This window comes from Lepisma saccharinum, chromosome 29 (genome assembly GCF_977018435.1).
Source record: "Lepisma saccharinum chromosome 29, izLepSacc3.1, whole genome shotgun sequence".
NCBI lineage: Eukaryota > Metazoa > Arthropoda > Insecta > Zygentoma > Lepismatidae > Lepisma > Lepisma saccharinum.
Genome location: NC_139257.1, coordinates 7,245,787 through 7,265,685, shown reverse-complemented (window position 1 = coordinate 7,265,685; position 19,899 = coordinate 7,245,787). Strand labels below are relative to the sequence as shown.

The 19,899-nt window shown below is 36.7% G+C and overlaps 1 protein-coding gene across 1 annotated transcript in view; it reads right to left on the bottom strand.

Moving 5' to 3' along the window:
- Nucleotides 1-19,138, bottom strand: part of wrm1 (wurmchen 1 transmembrane protein) — a 31,709-nt gene extending 12,571 nt beyond the window's left edge. The window contains exons 1-2 of the mRNA XM_083114786.1: nucleotides 19,058-19,138; nucleotides 5,181-5,391 (exon numbers count right to left, since the gene is read on the bottom strand). Coding sequence (XP_082970912.1) covers nucleotides 5,181-5,370 — 190 coding nt within the window. The 5' untranslated portion in view covers nucleotides 5,371-5,391; nucleotides 19,058-19,138. The remainder of the gene's footprint in view (nucleotides 1-5,180; nucleotides 5,392-19,057) is intronic.
- Nucleotides 19,139-19,899: the final 761 nt, after the last annotated feature.

Below are 19,899 nucleotides of genomic sequence, written 5' to 3'. Positions count from 1 at the left end.
GCTATAAGAACACAACCGACAGTTTTGGTGGGCCACGAACCGGTACGGAGGCTGCCTTCAAGGCAGTGACCCTGTGTTGCCGCATTTACCTGCGAAGGAACTCCCAGTCAAAACAATTAATTAGGGTCACCGCTTTTGCAATAGCCGACAAAGTTGAAATTCCCCCTCCACAAAGCAGCCAGTAGGGAAACAGGATTTTGTTAAAATAACCGTTCTGTGCTGTGATTGCACACCGGTTTGTACGGTGACTGTACTGTAACAGTCCTAACCTTGTGATGAAAAATTATAAACAGCAATAAATCTAATACTCCTTACAATAATTTCACTCCTATTTTGGTTTCATAAGATTTCAGTCCTGTTTGATTTACTTTATTATACAGAGTGTCCGAAAAGTCACGCAACCCAGTGTTTACGACTGTATAACGGAATAGCGAAACGTAATGAGAAGAAATGCTTTCTGCCAAGAGAATGCCCTGTATATTGGGAAAATTTAGAGAGGCAAACATATGTAAGAACATGCATGTTTTAATAACAAATAAGCAAAGTGTTGCCAAAGGTGGAATTTTTTTTTTTTGCAAATCGTGTGTATTGATGCACAGAACTCACTGAGGTAAATTATTGCAACATTTCACAATACCAATGGACAATTTGGATGGCCATCTATTGAATTTGACAGAAAAAGAACTTTGACGAAGTTTCAAAAACATTGCACAAGGGAAAAAATGGGCTGTTCCAAAAATCGATGTTTTCACAATATTACGAGGGACACTGGCAACACTGTGCCATCGTAAACACTAGGTTGCATGACTTTTCGGACACTCTGTATAATACATTTATGAAACGTCCCTCCCCTCCGTTGCTGTTGTGGAGTGAAGCCTACAGCTGTTCTGCTTTACATTAACACATTTCCATGAGCTGAAAACAACTGAAAACGTTCATAAACAACACAATCTTCATAAAGCATGCAAAATATTACATTTTCTCGAGGGGGTAAGAGGATCAAGGGTACCTATTTCAGGCTGGTCAGATAACTTTTGGAGAAGTGTACCTGCAGAGTTCAAGGAAGCCAATGAACACAGGAACAAGCAGAGTTGCAAATCCAGGAAATTACAAAGTCCAAAATATGGAGTTAAATAAGGACTTAAAATTGTAAAAATATAAGACACTACATGAGCTACAGTATACTCTTGGCATTGTAACTATTATCATGATTGTCTTGAACAGAAGCCAGAAGCGAATCCCGCATGAGCCACATGGTGCTGCCGTCAGGCACTAGTAACGAGTGTGGGGTTAGCAATGGGCTGCTCGACTTGAGACTCTCTTCTCTTCCAATGTTTGTAACAACCAGGAGTCAATGCTTGAGCCCTTATTCTCTATTGTTGACAACAATTGTGAATAAACAGAAATTTCAAGTGTTTTACAATAGCAATAGCAAACAGTTGGTAGGGGTAAAAAAAAAATTAAAAAATATATATTGTTTGGATGACAGAAAACTTGTAATTAACGCAATTGGAGGGTATAAAACGAGGTTGTAACCTTCCGTTTGTTCAACGTCGGCTACTCGCAAGAAATTCATCCAAATCTTTCGGTCACTCAGGGGCATGTAGTAGCTAACTACACGAATATATTTAGTATATGTTGAGAAATGTTCTGAAATATGGAAATAATATGTAAAAAATATCTAAAATATGTAAAATATGAGCCAAAAACTTATATCGTAACATCCCCCATAAAATTAAGAAACTTTATGAGGCATGAAGTTCATAAACACGATCACCAGCCGTTGCACTCATAGGTATCTAAGGAATGGCATGTCAGAAGTTAACCAACCTTCCTGATGAATGGTATTGCGGACAGGTAAATAAGAAACTGACCCAAAAGGTATGACAGAGTAATGACTTGGCATTATGGAGAAAGGAGAGAGAATAAGTATTGAGTGCAACGGGCAGTGAGGGGTCATTTCTTCGGGAGACTGTAGCTTGATTTGATTTGATTTGCTTTATTTACCTTCGCTTTTTGTGCCACTTTTGGCTAATTTGCGAAGATGGGGATGAGTGATGATATGATGAAATTAATGAATAAACACTCACAAATATCCATGCCCAGGCCAGGATTCGAACCCGGGACCCTAGACTGAGACTGTAGCTTGGAAGAAGCAGGAGAGTTTTTGGGGAGAGCTGTACAGTCTCACGCCAAAGTGTTCACTCTGAAGGTCAGAGCTATCAGCAAAGACAGGTAATTAATTACCTTTCTAACCATGTGGGATCCAATCTTGAAAGTGCAAAATCCCAATGGTTGTGTTTTGCCATCTCTTGAATTTGAATAGTTAGTACCCCTCGCATCTTACCACACATCGAATTGTTGTTTTAACCCTTTCAGGTACACAAGTAAACTGTAATTGATATTTATGACATGTATTACTTTTTGTATACCTTTTGGAGTAATTTGGACAATTAAACTAAAATTTTTCACAAAAATGTATATTAAATATGAAATAATTGTTGGGACATATTTGTCCCTATGTACGTTAAAGGTAACAAATAACAAAATATATGCGAAATTAAGTAACACCTTGATACAAAATTATTTTTCACCTCTGAATGCAATATTATATATCAAATTATTAGGAAACTCATGAACATTGTATATTTAAGCATGAAATTCTTGGAAACAGTTGCAATCTCACACAACACACATATACATTACATATTGAGCAAATGTTATTCATACGATTTTCTAGTTTCTTTTAGCACAATTCACACAACATTTCCATTTTTGTACTTTTGTCATGTAATGCTCTGGAGCTTTAGGAGGAAATTGACTCTCAAGCCTCGTTTTGGTACTTACCGTCATTGGCAATGATTCTCTTTCTGTTCGAATACTGTCCAATCAACTTTCGAGCGATGCTTTGGCGAAACTCTAGTGAAGTCATTGACTTCCCTGATTCTGTGCACGCAATTTTGAAAAGCTTGCTGTACACTATGTAAGAATTATTAATTCCAATATCAATCAAAAAATAATCTGAGGTAGTACTTAATTTTTACCTTACGGTCAACTTCATAAGTAACTTTTTTCTGATCCATAAGGTCGACAACTCCCACACACTCATTGTACTTTCTGACCATCAATGGGCAAGGAACATTTTTTTTTCTTAGAATTACCTTGAATGCATCTTTTTACATTTATTATTGGGATTGGTGAAATGAAATTAGATAAAAGATACAATGGCCTATTGTCCATCCACTTGATGCAAGACATACCATTAGTGTTCACTGCATAAATATCCCCTCTCTTCATTTCTTTGTCTGTTGGGAATTTTTTTGGCATTTTTTTTCTGTTTGTGCGTACAGTACCACAAGCTTTTGTGTTATCTTCTGCTAGAATGTACTGTAGAACAGGCGAATTAAAAAAGTTGTCCATATAAATTTCACAATCAAGACCACAAATGGATTTTGTTAACTGCAGTATCACACTCTCTCCAAGACTCACTTCTGCATGACTTGCCCCTTTCTTCCCTGTGTATTGGTCAAATTCGTACAGGTATCCAGTTTCTGATTCACACCTGCACCTCATTTTGAAACCCCACTTTATAGGTTTGTTCTTTATATACTGTTTCATAATGTTATGTCCTTTGAATTTGACCAATAACTTCTAATAGTAGTTAGAACATGGTAACTCATTATTACATTCATACCTAAGAAGGCTTTCATTTCTGTACTGTTTATAACAAAAACCACCCCGTTTTGCTGAGCATATCGGCAAGTTTCCTCGACTACCAATTTGATTAGCTCATTGAAATTCATAACTGAATTGAAAATTTCAATTGGTTTTGGGACACAACCACTTTCTTCTACATTGAAAACAAGAACTTTCCTATAATCAAAATTTTCATTAATACTAAATTTCCTTGGCTTGTATCTTCTATTCCACTTAAAATCTGGAACACTGAAAGCACTATGTGACTCAGGGTTTTGAACAGCTCAATGAGGACTTTCAGAATTAGGGTCCATAGAATTCAGCTTGATGTCCGAAACTGTCAATCCCTCTCTTGAACAAGTAACTGCAGGTTCAGGATCGTCTATGATGACATTACTTTCTCCTGCATCAATGTCTTCTATTAAAAATAATTGATCCTCTTCATCTAGAAGGAGATAATCTTCATTGTCACTGTCTTCAGCTTGTAAAACTTGCACGATTTCTTCACCAGAAACAAGAAATTTACATTGCTTTGATATCTTTCTGGGACAATATAATAAAAAAATACGTTAAGAATATAACATTTTATTACACACACACATATAAGCAATATATATTTTATGTAGATACAATTCAAAACTTTTTTTTTACAAAGAAATGTTGTTTTTTCGAATTTGTAGAATACCTATAAACATGCAGAAAGTTACCTTTGTGGTACATAGGGACATATATGTCCCAATCAGTTTCTGAGTCAGTAGCTCTTTCAGGTGCACTGCAGGTAATCAGAAACTCATCAAAATATGTTGTACAATCATTAATAATTACAAATACCAGAATTGTATTTGTGAATTAGAAAACAATTGCAAGATATTTTACGAAACATAATCCAAAATGCAAGGCTATATACTTGCCACATTTAGATGCTTCTAAAACATTATAAATAATACGTGTTGCCGACAAAAACACTTGAAACTGATAATATATATCTAGGAAGAAACGATAATAATATTTGCGTCCATGTAACCCCTATCATATGAAGAATGTGGATGAGAAAAAACATGGGACACATATGTCCCATGTACCTGAAAGGGTTAAGTCCATTTTATGCACAGAAAGGCTAATCGGGACTGGACGTACACTTTAAAGTGGAATCTGAACCACTATGTGTCTCCACCGGGTATCGAACCCGGAACCCCTTGATTACAAGGCGATGATGCTACCACTGCGGGGGAGGCAAGCTTACCGCGAGTAGCTCCATAATCATAGATGAAAGATCAAAGAGCTACATCAACCCCTTGGGACATCTGAAGGTCCCCAGGTCGATTCCCGTTCCTAGGAGAATGTTACGATATGTACAAATATGAAAAATAAAGAAAATCAATATTTTTTACATATAAATTCGTTCCCTGGTGATTAATAATGAAACCATAAGGATTGGAAAATAAGTCTCCATGTTTTGAATAAATACAATTATTCACTCTTACCTGTGTTACTGTCCTGCCAGTAGTCCGCGTGTCTAGAACAGCAGCAACAGATGATGTTCAGTATGAAAAGAAAAGCTCCAAGCACAGTGCAGATTGTGATGCCTATGTAGAAGCTGGTGAAGTCCCCAAATTCTCTCTCTTTTAAGAAAGGATTCTTCAGATACTCGTCGCGGTCTTGAAGTACAGACATGATCTATGCTCTGTGCATAGTCTGTAACAAAAAGAGTTTGACATTAATTGCATACTGAAGATAAAGAGTACGTGACTGATATTCAAAATCAGTTTGATTTTCTGAATGCTAGAACAAAAGCATGGACGTCCACAGGATTTTTTCCAAGGAGGGCCATGGAGGCATATTTAACCCAATAATTGTGATATCCCTTCAAAAAATATCAACGTACTTATAATAATTAATGTAAGGTACTGTGACTGAAATGTAATAATATGTGTGAAATATGTACTTATGTTATTCTTAAAGGTTTGCATAATCACTTTTGTAGATGCAAAATAATCTAACACAGCTATTATTAGTGGTTTTTATTTTATCTGCAACGTTTCGTCCTGGTTTCCCCAGAACTTTCTCAAGCTTACCCTAGATACATAGAAAATGTGTGTTTTATATGTATCTAGGGTAACCTCATATGGTCAGAGAAGTATAGAGTGAGTCCAGTAAGTGTAGTGACAGTTCAGCATGCCTTCCGATGGACCGTCAGACAAGATGGATTCTGAGATGGTACAGAGATTTTGTAGAGCGAGGATCCATATGTGATCATAGGAAAGGCCATTCAGGAAGACCATCTGCCAGTGTGGAAATTGTGGAACAGGGGCAGGAGACATTTGTACGTAGTCCTATGAAGTCTGTGCGTAGATCTAGCCTGCTGTTAAGAATCCCTAAATCCTCCGTACTCGTTTGAAGATTCATCCCCACATACTGCAAAAGTTGAAACCTGATGACAGTGAAAAACGACTTGCTTTCTGTGAACATTTATTTGCACTTATGGAGAATAATGAGGACCTGTCAGCGAAAATCATTTTCAGTGACCAAGCAACGTTCCATGTCAATGGGAAAGTAAACAAACACAATGTTAGGATTTTGGGGACCCAGAATCCACATTTTGTTTGGAAGTTAAAATTGACTCCCCTAAGGTAAATGTGTTCTGTGCCACATTGAAACTGAAAGTGTATGAGCCATTTTTCTTTCACGAGGAAACTATCAACGGTATGAATTACCTTGATATGCTCAGTAAGTGGCTTTTCCCACAATTAGAAGAAGACAATGAATTTATTTTCCAACAAGATGGAGCACATCCTCACTGGCATCTCGATGTTTGGAATTTCTTAAATGAGAAACTTGAAGGAAGATGGATTGGGCACTCCGAAAACAAAGATGCTGTGTTCTGCAAGTGCTCACCGAGGCCCCCTGACTTGGATGTCTGTGACTTCTTTTTACGAGGTCACATAAAAGATCTTGTATACGTACTTCTACTGGAAGATCTGAAACGTCGTATAATTGCCACTATTGGGATCTTCACTGTAGATACATTGGAATGATTGTGGCACGAGTGAGAATATTGCCTTGATGTTTTCAGCGTTACACGAGCAGCACAGATTGAGTGAGGTATTACAATTTTTGAGTCTCTGCTTCTAATGGCATCAATTTTATATAAATATGAGTATCAAGAGCGATGCTATATGTGTTTATAATCACAAAATGTTTTTGTGGACACACTGCACTATGACATGTGTTGAGTTGCAATAAAGACAGTACCTGTAACTAAAGTCCCTGTTAAAAAAGTAAAATGTGAATAAAACACACAGGAAAATTTTGAAAACCATGGATGACAAATAATTAGAAAATTCCATGTAATCAATAATATAGCTAAGTTCCTCTTCAAATTACTGCACAAAGGGTAGCATGCCTGAGTCTCTTTTCTATCTACTTAATTATTTCCTGTATATTGTTTGCCTCTTAAGGTTTGTTTTACATAATGTGGTTGTAATGTTATTAGCCCATGTTCAGATTGTTTAATTACAAAATAATAATTGTAGACATGTATTTTTAATTTATATTCATGTCTATCCATACAAACTTAATACTGATTATTTGCTGCTTATTAATGGAGAATTAATTTTTTTCCCCATTCCAAACAGTCCCAATGTCCAGCACCCTGGCCATGTGGTCTACAGAGTCATGCTTTGGGCTCCAACTAAGGGACACGCATAGGCCCAAGTCACCTATAACTATGACTGAGGGTTCGGCGTACTGACCACACGTCACCCAATCAGCCCATAACTGGTTGGATGTTCTCCCACCACTGGCAGTCGGTAGGTAGTCTCTGGCCTTCATGGGCTGTTGAACCACAGGTTATTACTAAAGTGTAAATCACTAACCCTGAGACCTTCCGTAAACAAACCATCTCACCAATTGGATGCATCACTCCGCGTCAGCTGATTTATGACTGCAATCATCTGCTGTTACACTCATAGTTCGCTGCACCTATTCATTTTATATAAGAGCCTCTGAATTTGAGAACCCGCTGTTAAAACATCAGACGAATATGCATTGTTACTTTCCCGGTCATTCTCTCTTCCATAACAATTAAAACTGCAGACACTGACACACCACTGCACTGGGATACCAACTTAACCACTTCTTTTACTGGTTTCTCAGGATACCACTGACTGAACGTTACATAAATATTGAGTAGAATCTGTTTCTCGCCCATTTTCAAAGGCTGTCCTTGCTGGTGCTTTGAAAACAAACATGGAACTCGGCATGTTATTTTCCTAAGGATAAGTCAGGCAATATTACTAAGTGACACTCTTCCTTGCTGTTCACATGATTATTTTTAGAAAATAACCAATGTTATAAATAAAGCCCGGATTTCTATGTAATTACATATTTTTTTCCTTTATATGTACAAGCGTGGAATTAAAATATATTGACGAATCCATCAGTAGAGATGTCACAGTGAAGTTTTATATTACATATTTTTACATATTTTACTAAATGTTTCATATTCCTAAGATATGAAATATTTTTTATATAAAACAGTCCTTAAGAGGAAAATCCAATGAACTTTTGGCTTACTAGTTAAAAAAGTATCTTCTCACTTCCCCTCCCCATTTCCAGGTCTAAAAAAATATAGTAACTTAAAAGTGCGATTTGCCTTCGTTGTACGTACATAGCAGTTCGTTGATTCGCCGCATCGTAACAATTACATCAAGATTCGACAGTGTTTCAGTTTCCAGTTTGTAACATGGAGCGGCAAGCAACACACAGCGAACGAAGAGAACCAACAATGGAAGGCGGCAAGTACAATGCTGAGAGGCACTTACCTTTGATCCGTACATTGTTGTGATCGTTTTGATTTTTGCAGCCGGCGGCGACAAATCTTGAATGAAGTATTGTTAACTCAACCGTAGAATTTTGTATATATATTTCGTCGCCTTTTCATTTTAACCATTGGAGTTTTAAGAAGAGCTTGCCTCAGTATTTAAACAGTGTTTTAGCTGTAGAAAGCTGGAATGGCTCCGCCTACCTCCTCGTTATCTCAAAAGTTGCGATCTTGGATAGCAGTCGATGATGCATTTACTACGGATGGTAAAGTTATTTTCTGTCGAGTGTGCGATAAAAAAGTTGGGTGCACTATGAAGTCTCAATTAGATCAACATGTTCGCACTTCACTTCATGTGAAAAACAAACAACTACGGAGTGAAAAGAAGCAAGTTTTACTAACCCAGATGCAAGAGGATTCTTCATTCAGTGTGTTTTACAAGGAAATGTGCGAAGCAACGATTGCAGCAAACAACCCTTGGTATAAAATTCAAGTACCGAAGTTCCGGGATTTTCTGGAAAAATATTGTGGCCGTCAACTTCCTGACGAGTCAACCCTTCGAAAGCGATATCTTCCACATTCCTACAAAGAAACTTTAGAATCAATTAGGGCAGAAGTAGGCAGTTCCTATGTGTGGATTTCCATCGACGAAACAACTGATGCTTTGGAACGGTATGTAAGTAATTTCATTGTTGGAACGCTAATTGCTGATTCTCCAACTACACCACATCTCATTGCATGCAAAGTTCTAGAGCGTACTAATCATTCCACCATAGCACGATCTGTGAATGACAGTCTTAAATTGTTGTATCCAGATGGCGTACAAGAAGAGAGAGTTCTTCTCATGTTCACAGACAGTGCGTCATACACGTTAAAAGCTGCTACAGCACTTAAAGTGTTTTATCCTAACTTGATCCACTTTACTTGCTTGGCACATGCTCTCCAACGCATTGCTGAGGAGGTGAGAGGCAATTTCCCGGAAGTCAACAAACTTATTTCTTCCACGAAAAAGGTGTTTCTGAAGGCACCACAACGTGTGCAAGTTTACAAGGAACAATTGCCAGGTGTACCACTTCCTCCGGAACCTATTCTTACTAGATGGGGCACTTGGATCCGGGCAAGTAAGTTTTACAACGAACATTTTGAAGAAGTGAAATCTGTGCTTGACTCATTTTCGGCGGACTCAGCTGTATCGGTACGCACTGCTCAAAATCTCTTCAAGGACACCAAACTTGCTTGCGATATGGCATACATAAACAGCAATTTTGGTTGGATTGATACAAGCATAAAAAAACTTGAAACTGTTGGGCTTCCTCTCCTGGAAGCCATGGATATATATGGGGATGCAAGAAAGAAACTGTCTGCTGTTGGAGGAGATGTGGGAGAGAAAGCTCGAAGAAAAATTGACGCAGTGACTGAAAGAAACCCAGGTTACGTCAGCTTATTTACAGTGAGCCGCATTCTCAATGGTGAAACAGTTAACCCTCCCAATGATATTTCTCCCGACCACATTCACCTCCTGAAGTACGCTCCGGTTACTTCTTGTGACGTGGAGACAATTTTCTGTGCGTACAAGAACATATTATCTGATCGGCGACAAACATTTACTTCTGAACATTTGGAAATGTACCTGGTAACATATTGTAAGTTAAATAATTAAATACAGTGCCTGCCCCAAGATCAAAGGTAACCTGAATTTTTGTAAGTGCTTTTTGAGTGAAAAATTTGGGCAACGAAAATTTACTACTGAACATTTTGAATGGTACCTGGTGACATTGTATATTAAATATTGAATATATTCAAATTGTGGTTAATATTTTTGCTCTATAAGAACATAAAAAATACTTAATGTAAGCATTGTAATATTTTAACTTCAATTTTTGTAAGTCTTTTTGAAATAAACATATCCCTTTGTGAGGAAAAAATGTAACAAAAATAGGAAGTAACGTTTGGAATAAATATTTATAGTACATATTTCATTATGAATTTACATATTTTTTACATATTTCAGACATTTTTATTACATATTTATGTACATATTTTAGGGATTGATATTACATAAAAATCTGGGCTTTAGTTATAAAATATCATTATGTACACAAATCTCTAAGCTCATTGAAAGTTACAATGCATATTCCTACAAAATGTTCACACTTATCTTGCCTTGCCATGTCACCAAGTTATTTTACAAAGTGCACTATATTTGTCGGAATAAAAATCGTTATCAGGATGCTAGTCCAAGTTTCGAACCGCAATAAATTTACGAACTTTCTTTGTCTTGTTTTGATCATCATCGTCAATATATTTATTGGACTTACAGCATTGCATATGGCTGTTTATGTCCATTATACAGGGTGTTTCTAAAGGTTGTTTACAACGCTTGGGAGGTGATTCCTCACACGAAAACAAGCAAAAAGTGTGAGTTCCATTTTTACGACTGAGGCTTCGTTTCCGAGATAGGAGCCTCGCAAAGGCTCGTGGTTTTATTTGCAGAAGGTCTCAGGGTTGGTGATTTGAACTTTAGACCTGGGATTTTAGGTTTGTTTGTCCTTGACAGGTATGCAAGAAATAATAAGTTATATCAGCATTTAGTTAAAAAATGCAACAACTGATGAAGTTTTATAGTGCTAAAAAAACTATCTTGCTTGTTAGAACCTATTTTAGGTTTATGCACCTAAATCAAGCCTTTTTTAAAGGTTTTTATATATTTTTAAAGGTTTTACGGGATTTTTATGTCACACTGAGGCATTTACTTTGTTTGGTCACAAAAAAATCAATGATGAATGTGTTTGAAATGTACTCTCTGTTGATTTCCCTTCCTCCAAGTCCATGGTGATTTTTCAAAGCTCTTTACAAAGCAAGATGTCTGATGCCACTGTTACCTGTGAAATCCAAAGTGGTCTGATCTGTGTGGTGTTGGTCACTTCTGCATCACTTTGGTGCTTTGTCACATTCACACCTTGCAAACTAACATTTCAGCATTGAAGTTTGCACCACTGACTATGTTTTTGTTGAAAGATTATTTTCAGCATATAAGATGATCCTCACAGACAAAATTGCGGAGGTTGACTGTTGATAACATGATAAAGGATCGTTGCCTAACTATATGGTGAAGAATGAATTTTAGTATCAAATTTTCAATGGTAAGTTCTTCCAAAGCCGTAGGGTTAGGCAACACACACAACATTATGCAAGATAGTTTGTATTTCAGGATATAGGTGTCCCATTTTCACAGCCGGCGACTATACCTAATCAGCATTTTTCATGAGTTTTTTTGAACCTACTTCAGTATTTTTCAAGCCTAACTTAAGATTTTTTGAACCTATTTTAGGTTTTTCGAACCTATTTTAGGATTTTTAGAGCCTATTTTAGGAACCTAAAAGCACACTTTTCAGAACCTGCTTTGCAAGCAGCCATTCGTTTACTATCACCTTAGATATGGTACTGCTGCTGCCATCTAACTCACGTGGCATGAACTACAAAGGTGTTTTCGATTAAAATAATGATCTAAATGCTTTCCTACTTTGATTAGAAAGGTCAGTTTAGTGCTCTTGGTGTTAAAGTAATATCCTTATACCCTTCCAACAGCTGATTACATAGTATCTAGTGTCAAGCATGAAAGCTTTTCAAGCCAAACATGAAACACCAGCAGGAGTCCATGCCCAAGATGTCTGTAAATGAAGAACATCTGCTCAATGGTAATCATGGGGCTTTGTGTCACCTATTACTGAAATAATAATTTCTCCCATAAAACCTTACACTAGGGAACATAAATCTCCATCAGGATTCTAAAAGGATATAAAAAAAGATGACAAACAAAGAATGCATTTTTTAAAAAATCAGAAAGATGCTTTTCAAATATTTTTACTGCCTTTGAGCACTGTTCAACAATGTACGAATTAAATAAAAGGGCTAATACCAAATATATTACCAAGTAAGTAATACAATTGTAGCAAAAAAGGAGGTACAAGAAAATACTAAGCTTAACGCTCCAAAATAAGCATAAAAATAGATTAACAGCAACAAAGATGAAACACCTCAGAAGAGTCGTAGGAAAAACCAGACGAGATAGAATCAGGAACACTAAAATCAGGGAACAGCTACAAGTAGAACCAATTGAAGAGATAATAGAGAGAAGAGCACTGGGCTGGTATGGCCATGCCATGAGAATAAGAGAAGAAAGAAAACCGAAACAAGTAATGGAAGCGAGACCAGAAGGAAGGAGAGGAAGACCTCGGATAGAATGGGAGCAATACCTGTCAGAGGTGGTTACTAAAAGAGGAAAGACGCTAATGGAAGTTAAAGAGAATGGCACAAGATAGGAAGAGTTTTAGCAGATGGCTGAAGGACCCCGATGCCTAACAGCATGAAGGGGAAGAAGAAGAAGTAAAGAAAGAAGCTTTTGAAATATTTTTACTACCTTTGAACACTGTTCAACAATGTACGAATTAAACAAAAGGGCCAATATAAAGAGTTTTCTGCTAGTATGATCCTTTTCCACAGAGTACTAACACAGGGTGGCCACTCTAGGACCATGATAGAATTCAAGCACAATTCCCAGTTTTCAAAGCAAATTTTCCAAATATTCAAGGCTACAAGCAGATGTCTTCTCTATTCCAGCCTTAGGCATTACTGCCTGTCAGCCCCCCCCCCCACACACAAATATATTAATAATATAAAGGATGTGTGTGATTGCAATCCTATCCAAAAATTCTAACAATTCAATGAAACTGTATAAATATACCGTGCGTTCATTTCGATCTTCAGCCGAGAGATCGGGAGAAGCGTGGCGGGTGGCGCTGATGGAGATGCCGACATATGGACATATGCAGACATTTATATAAATATTGCAAAACGAGCACTAACCTGTTTTATAACACGCAAAAGTTATTCTGTAATTCATCCAAGTTCTGCCCTTATATAAACAAATAAATACGCTCTAGAAACGATGTTAAGAGCCACAGATAATAAAACATTTTAATCATAGTTTTGACCAGTAACGTCCTGCTTAAGTTTATATCCTTGAAAGAGTTTTATGTCCATGGGGATCGTTTGGAGGTTTAGAGTGTGCAACACTGTATCAAGATTACGCTGCAGACGAAACCGTTAAAAGTCAATGGTTTTCGTGAGCTTCCTTGCAATCCGAAATCTCCGAGCTCGAGTTTTTTGTTCCTTCGCAACTAGATGAAGACAGAGCTGTGAATATAGTGGCGAGCAGATGTAAACCAAGAGCGTGATAATTTCGTACTGTGCGCAAGAGTGTTATTCTTGGTTACTTGCCGTTACTTGTTTGTGTTATTGCAGTATGTGTGTTGTGTCAGTGAGACGATTGGAATGCCAGCCGCAAGGTTCACGTTAGAACAAAGAATTTTTAAGTATGACACACGTGAAAACAGACTCGTGTAGGCAATTTGTACAGAAATTCCCAGGCGTTTAACCTCCACATAGAGATACGGTTAGACATCTTGTCCTTAAATTACGAGAAACTGGATCGTTAAACTTTAAAACACCTAAGCAAAAACGACGGATTCTAACCGAAGCAAAACTCGATGAAATTGGTGCAGCGTTAGAACGTTCTCCAAACAAACCTCTATGCTGTGTTTCACAGGAGATGGGCATGTCAAAATCATCAGCACATACAGGCACTAAGCTACTAAAATTAAAACCGTACTCTTGTAACACAGGTTAGTGCTCGTTTTGCAATATTTATATAAATGTCTGCATATGTCCATAAAAATAAGCAGGCATTAAAGGCCGCAAATGTCGGCATCTCCGTCAGCACCGCCCGCCACGCTTCTCCCAATCTCTCGGCTGAAGATCGAAATGAACGCACGGTATATTTAATTTAAAGTAGGGATTGTTTAAGTAATGTTACATTTGCCATTTCACATATTCAGGCTCGAAATAACTCTACAAACACAAATTATAATTGTTACGGGACATACTAACCTACGAAAATATATAAGGATTTCAAACTCAAACGTAACTAATCAAATAATTCTTAAAGCTTTCCTGGCGGCAAATATTGAAGAGGTTTTCTCGGGCAATCAGCCAGGTGATTTCGGGAAAGTAACTAATCAACTTCACGATTATATTGCAACAATCTTCAGTCTGTCTAATGTATTGTTCTGCAAAGGACACTAAGAAAGTAAACAGACAGAGATAATTCTGTTTTATTTTCCACGCAACTTTCCTTTCCTTCCTCGATACAAATAAATGTTAAACTCTGAAAAACTTTTCTCACGGGCATTTATAAATGTGTATAAATTCAATGCGATTTGGATTAATTAATAAAAGTTGCAATTTTTCATGTCTACAGAGAAAAATTCATGCAGAATGCATGCATAATTCCCGGAGGCAATAATTCACGCAGAATTCCCGGTGAGTAGCCACCCTGTAACCTAACAGCAAAAACAATAAATGCCACGGGAAACAAGAAACCTGTAGAATGGTTGCATAAAAAGATAAAATATATTTTCAAACATTAGCAGTGCCAAAATAATGAACCAAGTAGCACGGTGCTTTCCTGCTGATTAATAATGGCACGTTATATGAACAATTTAAAACAACAATTTTTTATGTATAACTCTTAAGTTATTACTACACAGAGACAGTGTTCGAAAACTTGTGAACAAATTTAGGGAAACAGGGTTTGACCTTGATAAGAACCGAAGGATGAAACGACGTGTGTTTACTGAGGAGAAAGTAGACAACGTTAGAGCACAATTCGAACATAATCCTAAAAAATCTCCCCGGCGCCTCGCACAAGAAACAGGCATTTTTAAGTTGTCTAAGTGGCGAGCTACCAACCTTTTAAACTTGAAGCCATACATTAGAAGAATTGAAAGAAAATACCAGGAGAGAATTTCAAGCAATTTCGGAAGAGAAACTGATGCATGTTGGTGAAAATTTGCTAAAAAGATACTATAAATGTGTGGATGCAGCAGAACATTTCCAATGCTGGTAAATTTTCAATCCAGCACAAACACATTCCTTCATTTTTACAGAAGAAACTACTTACGAAAAATACTTTCTATAGCATTGTACAAGTTCTTGAAGGTATTTTCTTTCATTGCGAAGCTATTTTAGCGGATTTTTTTTCCCTGAAAAATATCTCTTTGTTGCACATTTGCTTCCTGTACTTGAAGTGGATGTTGCATGTTTCATGACGTATTCTAACCACGCCATTGTTTTGCATGAACATGATGTGTCCAGGATGCGTGGTGAACTTGTTGCCGGGTGTGGAACAACCAGTCGACTTATTAGTTGAACATGGAATCGTGAAGAAGGAAATGGAATGTCCAAAATGTGGCAGTGGATGTAAACTACACATTCGAAGGAATGGAAAGTGGATTTATGCATGTACGAAGAGAGTCCAGGGTCGTGGAAAGTTAAGGTTCAAAAGAGTACCGTGTGGATTTGAACGTTCCTCAATGTTACAAAAACTGAAAGATGTATACTTAAATAAAGAAGAAACAACATTTTTTTTACTATGTTTGCCTAACCTAACCGAACCTAACACTATGTGAATGGTTTGTGGGGCTATCGTGAATGGTCAGTGTGGCTACATACTCTAAACAGGAAAAAGAAACCGTTACACACTTCCACAATGTCCCGCAATACTATGGAAAGTAATTTCCGTAAGTAGTTTCTTCTGTAAAAATGAAGAAATGTGTTTGTGCTAGATCGAACATTTAATAAAACAAAATTCCCTGACTTTCCAGACCAAGATCCAAAATTTTGCAGACATAGTCATTAGGGCAATTATGCATTTAAACATTTGTGTAACAAGATCACTATATCTTAGCTAAATACCACACTCAGATTTCAACTTCATCAAGTTTTTAGAAAACTACTTTTACAAGGGAAACTGAACAGAAACTCACTGTTGGAGAGGGGTATCAGCGATGAGCTGATAATACACAATACTTACCACATACTGACTAGTGCTTAACGAACAATTCTTTTTTGTAAAAAAAAATCATAAAGTACAGCATAAATAATACATAGCTGTAGCAAAATTCAGTAAAATATGTATTAATGCAAATATATACCAAACACAAACCAAAAATTGCAACAAGGAAGTGGTAAATTTCAATAGTCATTTACTGTAGTAGATTAATACATGAAAATAGAAAGAATTTCAAAACATGAGCCCTTTCCATAGTGTGTTTTACATACAATATCTACTGTAACTTCTGGAAATAGTATATCAAGCTCAAGGATAGTTTATCCAAAACAAATTTAAGTGCACTACTACTAAAATTCTGATTTTTCCAGGAACACAGTAAATTTTCCTGACATTTCCAGACTGGTCGACACCCTGGGGTCTCACTGAATCCAATACCATATTTTAGGTTGTAATATACAAAAAATGTTTGCACATAATCCAACACCATCTACAGATCACAATGAAAAATACAGAAAAACAGCAGTTTCAAAAACGTGCAAATTTACAATGATGAAATCACAGATCGGGACATAGTAACCCCATTGTACTAAAGCAGGGTTAACCTAAGCATCCTAAATCTGACTCACCTAACCCAACGAAATCACGTAGAGATGTTTAACCTTTTGGCACCTCACATTACACGACACAGTATAAGCAGCAGTCTGTACAAGACAACAGTAAATGTATAGTTGCTTACCAAGTAGGGTGACCAGACATACTCTTTTTAAGAGTATCATACTCTTTTCAATTTGCAAAAATCTCCAAATATACTCTTTTCCTTGCTATTTAATTTCATTCATTATTTTACACGTAAAAATGCCTTAAAATCCACAGAACGGAAAACGTCAAGATGTCAACAAACTGAAGTATTTACTCCTTGACTCAAGAATTTCCTATGAACAATTTCAAGAGTAATTTTCATATTCCATCAACAAGCAGAACATATTTCAAATTCATTGGAATTTAATGATAATGATTGGGCCTGAGCGGATACTCTTACCGATTCCAACCGATACCGATACTTGAAAATTGCAATAATTAAAATTTGTTCAAAATATTGATCAATATTGGTGTGTAAATATTCTCCTCTAATTATATGCGTCAACATACCAAGAAATTTGCTTCAGAACATTCAAGAATTGCATCAGAATATTAAAATAGATATTATGTAGTCACAAAATATAGTTTTCCGTGCAAAATTAGTGTAAAAAAAAAGGAAGTTTTAATTTTGCATAATTTCCAGGATAATTAGACTGTCAAAGAGTTGTGCGGGATTTTTGCGGACCCCGTGTTAGACCAAAATGCCGAAAAGTATCGGCAGCTGAATTTCAACCGATATTTTCCGATACCGATACATCGGCATCGACTCATACCTAATAATGATATTTTTGAAACTTAGTGTGCAATTTCAAAAGCCGTTGAAAAACATCTTGAAGATTGGGGGGAAAGAAAAGAATCATCAATGATGGGTAAGTGGAGGTCAGTGTACAAAGATTTAGTACAGGCTGGGTTACATTTAAAAGTGATTGTGCCACTTATATAATTCTTGTTTACTCTGTCTGGTACAAATGTTGGCTCTTCAGCGAGAGGAAAAAAGTACACTCCTGGTGTCAACACTCGAACAAGTAATGAAAGTGAAATTCAATGTGGACATGACCTGTGAAGAGTTTGGACTGGCAATAAAGAACGATTTAAACATACTTAAGAAAGCAAAATTATCCCAGAAGTATGAACGATGGTGCCATTGGTGAGTAAGTATTTGTAATTAACTAATTACATTAGACACATAAGTAATTTGAATCTGTAGAGTGTAGGCCTATTTTATAGGGGCTATAATAGAAGCAATAACAAATAGCCACCCTTATTCTCGTTTTCTTTTTAGATTTTTGTGCATGCGCACCTTCAACCTATAGACTATACTCTTTTTGGTCAACAAATATCTGGTCACCCTATAACCAAGAGATATGCATATTGAGGTATATGATATAGGGGGAAAATGTTTCTTCCTACAAACACAATATGTAATCTCTAAGCCGAGGAAATATTTCTCTTAAACAATTGGAACTTGGGTTATATAAAGACCTCCTAACGACAGTCATTTCCGGTATGTACACCCAGACCAAATGTTTCATGTATAGAAATTCCAGTTCTATAACAAATACTTTAACGTATGATTGTTGTGAACAATACCATTGTTTTTTTAAATTTTCAAACTATATAGAGGTGTGAAAGAATATTGGTAACATTTCAAGACATCAATTTCCACGCCCTGTTAAAAAAAAATATCAAATAGAAATATAAATACGTAAAACTAGTAAGAAATGTATATCCAGCATGGATGACAAATATACGGGGTGCATTAAAATAAAATCACCGCAATAAAGACATATAAACATGTTTGTTTACAACTTATTGCAGAAAGGTCGCTGGCCTAAATGAAAAGGAATTTTCATTTTATCGTTATTCATTTTATGCACACTTTACTGTGCATATAAACTTATAACTATGTAATCAATAAACGGGCAGAACATACAATGAGTTAAGAAAAAACAGAACTATTATTTCTCAAAATTAACACGATTTCTCACCAATAGAAAGTGCGTCACCAATGAAACTTACACGCCCAGTTTAAGCGCCTAGCCCAGACTTCTTCTTCTTCTTTATCATCATCAATGGTGCAATGGTGGTGTTGGTGATAGTGATTTCACATCGGTGGATGAGTTTTCTAGGGGTGTGCGGGACAGATTTTTTTGGACGGGACCAGACTTTCGGGACGGGAAGAATTCGCAATTTCTGAACTAAGTAGGGAAATGTTAGGGACAGGTAATGTTTGAAATTCTCGAAGCTCTGGAAGTCCCAAATTTTACAAGTCGTTTGCACCTTAAATAATTACTTACATTTGTGGAATAAAAACAAACTATTTCCGATAAGTTCCAGATACTTACAATGCAGGAAACGTCGAAAATTTACAACTTCTTGAAATTAACATCCCGAAAGGTCGGGATCGGGACGGGAATTTTTCTCCCGATCTTTTCGGGATCCCACACACCCCTAAAGTTTGGCCGAGTCTGCTGCCACGCGTGTGTCAGCAGTAAGAATAAGCGTCAAATTTGCTCTTGCAACGTAATTCGTCTGCTAAGGGGGTTACAAATCTTCAGAGCAGATGAGGACGAGAAAAATGCAAGTTTATCACTAGTGGCAATGAATGTACAGGTAATTTAGAACCTTTTTTTTAGAAAGCATTTAGCGATATTATTTTAATGGTAACAGAACCTAACCTAACTATTTAGGTTTATTATTAGAAGAATGCTAAGCGACCTAATCTTAAAATATTTTTGTGTAAGTAATCGCTAACACTTCACAGTGGTACAGACGTAATTGCATACAGTATGATGAAATCACGATAAAACAAAGACCGAGTCCGCTGCCA